The 2900-nt window shown below is 47.6% G+C and overlaps 1 protein-coding gene across 1 annotated transcript; it reads right to left on the minus strand.

Moving 5' to 3' along the window:
- Positions 1-1868: 1868 nt before the first annotated feature.
- Positions 1869-2869, minus strand: LOC104806002 (NAC domain-containing protein 6-like). Its single transcript, XM_010530720.1, has 2 exons — positions 2356-2869; positions 1869-2071 (listed from the first exon to the last, which is right to left on the minus strand). Exons 1-2 carry the CDS (start codon positions 2867-2869, stop codon positions 1869-1871), a joined length of 717 nt encoding a protein of 238 aa, XP_010529022.1.
- Positions 2870-2900: the final 31 nt, after the last annotated feature.

Below are 2900 nucleotides of genomic sequence, written 5' to 3' on the forward strand. Positions count from 1 at the left end.
GGAATGAAAGGGTGGAGAGTTTATAATCTTGAGACATGCAAGTTTCAAGTGTCTCGCGATGTAATCTTCTGTGAAGACAGATTCCCATTTCAAGAAAATCCTTCAGTTCAATCGAAGAATCTGTCATTACCATTATCGGGTCCTCTGCATTTCGAAGACAGTGACGAATTTGTTGTTCCATGCCCCGTTAATTTCCATGCCGACTCATCTGTTCAATCTGCACAAGAAATTCCATCGCTTACTCCTCGATCTGATCACGCGGTATCCTCATCTGAGAACCAGTGCGAACCTGAAATCGTCCCTGTTTCGACAGAAACAGATCATGCCGTAGCCTCTCCAGTCACTTCGGCCCCGACTGACATTGCTGAACAAGCTCTGATTGTTGCGCCTCCAGCTCCATCTGATCAGGGTTCCCTAGGCAGAGGACATCGCCAGAAATTTCCCAATGTGCGGCTTCAGAATTTTGTCACAAATGCTGTGACAGTTGTCGAACGAGCAGATACAGTAGCTTCTGCACCGAATCAGTCAGCTGTCTCTTTTCCGATTGCCGACTACGTCTCTTACAATTGCATCTCTCCCTCACATATGGCGTTTTTGGCTGCAGTATGTACAGAATCTGAACCTCGAACCTTCAAAGAGGCTATCAACGACGACAAATGGCGTGTTGCTATGCAGGCTGAACTGCAGGCACTTCAACGAAATAATACGTGGGTTTATGAACCTTTGCCGCCAACAAAGAAAGCAATTGGGAGTAAGTGGATTTTCCGTATCAAGTACAGATCAGATGGTTCAATTGAACGCCGAAAAGCTCGATTAGTGATTCTTGGTAATAAGCAAACCGAGGGCATTGATTATGACGAGACGTTTGCTCCGGTTGCAAAAATGGCGACAGTTCGGACCTTTCTGGCAGTTGCTTCAGCTAGAAAGTGGGATGTACACCAGATGGACGTACACAACGCCTTTTTACATGGGGACCTCGATGACGAAGTGTACATGAAGCCACCACAAGGCCTCATGCCGCCTTCCCCGAATCTAGTATGTCGATTACGCAAATCCCTGTACGGCTTGAAACAAGCGCCCCGTTGCTGGTTTGCTAAGCTTGCTTCAGCTCTCCGGATTTATGGCTTCACCCAATCGCAATCTGATCATTCTCTCTTCGTCTTCAACAAGAAAGACACTCGGATTCACGTCTTGATATATGTCGACGACCTCCTCGTTACCGGGAATTCGAGAACAGCTGTACAAATTTTCAAGAAGTATCTCGGAGAATGTTTTCACATGAAGGACCTCGGAAATCTCAAATATTTCCTGGGAATTGAAGTAGCCCGCAGTCCCCTGGGAATCTCCCTTTGTCAACGAAAATATACTCTCGATATTCTGCTGGAAACGGGACTGATGGGTGCGAAACCAGTTTCGTTTCCTCTCGAGCAAAATCATCGTCTAGGTCTATCCACCAGCCGCGTCCTCTCTGACCCAGAGCCATATAGACGACTCGTCGGCCGATTACTCTATCTCCTTGCCACTCGCCCCGCCATTACATATGCAGTTCACGTCTTGTCTCAATTTATGCAAGACCGAGACAAGATCACTGGGATGCAGCACTCCGAGTTGTGAGATATCTCAAATCTCGCCCGGGCCAAGGTATTCTTCTACGCTCCGACTCGGATCTCCGATTGTACGGATGGTGTGACTCTGATTGGGCAGGTTGTCCGACATCGCGGAAATCCCTCTCTGGCTGGATCATACATCTCGGTCAATCTCCTGTATCGTGGAAATCCAAGAAACAACACACTATCTCTCGATCTTCGGCTGAAGCAGAATATCGTGCTATGGCTGTAACAACATGCGAATTGTTATGGCTTAAGGGACTACTGCACACTCTTGGCGTTGATCACGTTGCTCCCATGACTATCCACTGTGATAGCCAATCCGCACTGCAGATTGCGGCCAACAACGTGTTCCACGAACGCACAAAACACATCGAAGTCGATTGTCATTTCCTTCATCACCATCTTTCCAGCCGCAATATAGCAACCCGACATGTCTCGACTCATCACCAACTTGCCGACATCTTCACCAAGTCACTCGGGAAGAAGGAGTTCGACATCTTCTTAGACAAGTTGGGCACACATCATATATATGCTCCAACTTGAGGGGGGGTAATGGGATATATATTGTATATCACATATTACGGAGGTGGTTTATATTCTCAGATTGATTTTCCTTAATTATAGGCTAGGTTTTACATCTTAGTTATGTATATATTCCAATGAAGAGCAACGAGGATAAGCAAGCCGTTCTTTTGAACTCTCTGTGTCTGGTACATATCAATCGACGAATTGATTCCGAGGTTGCCTTGATTCATCCGACGTCCATCCCCGTTCACGCGGCCGTTGCTTTTGCGTCGGATTCTGCAGACAACCCATTCTTGAGATTCCTGGGAGGGCAGGCGATACTCTCTCATCAGCCAATCCGTCTTCATCTGCTTCGTACTCCCCACCTCGTTCTCCATGAAAGTGAGATTCCGAGCGTGGCCGATAACGACAGCGTTTCCGCCATCTCTGATCTCTTCTTCCCCGGTTGTGCTCTTCCATGTGCCGCCGTTTTCTTTCTTTTGGACCTGCCGGCTCTGTCTCTTTCTCTTCCTCGTGCTGTCTATTGTCTTTTTCACGAAATAGTACCACTCATTGTCTTGGAACAGAGGCTCGGTGACGTGTGGAAGAAGCCAGGGTTCCGATCCATAAACATCCACGTCCTTTATGAAACTGTCGCCTCCGCCGTTGACTTTCCAGCGAAGGTGACTGATGAGATCCTTATCGTTGGGGCGAAACTTTAACCCGACGATGTCTTGCCAGTCATCCATCGCCATGTGTTATGACTCTCTCTCTCTCTCTCTCTCT

This window comes from Tarenaya hassleriana, unplaced genomic scaffold (genome assembly GCF_000463585.1).
Source record: "Tarenaya hassleriana unplaced genomic scaffold, ASM46358v1 Cleome11, whole genome shotgun sequence".
NCBI lineage: Eukaryota > Viridiplantae > Streptophyta > Magnoliopsida > Brassicales > Cleomaceae > Tarenaya > Tarenaya hassleriana.

Excerpts from the sequence above, each read along its gene's own strand:
- LOC104806002 (XM_010530720.1), bottom strand. The coding sequence starts at position 2,869 with ATGGCGATGGATGACTGGCAAGACATCGTCGGGTTAAAGTTTCGCCCC. Across the intron at positions 2,072-2,355 it reads TGGACGTCGGATGAATCAAG|ATGTCGGCAAGTTGGTGATG; the intron begins GCAACCTCGGAA and ends GACTTGGTGAAG.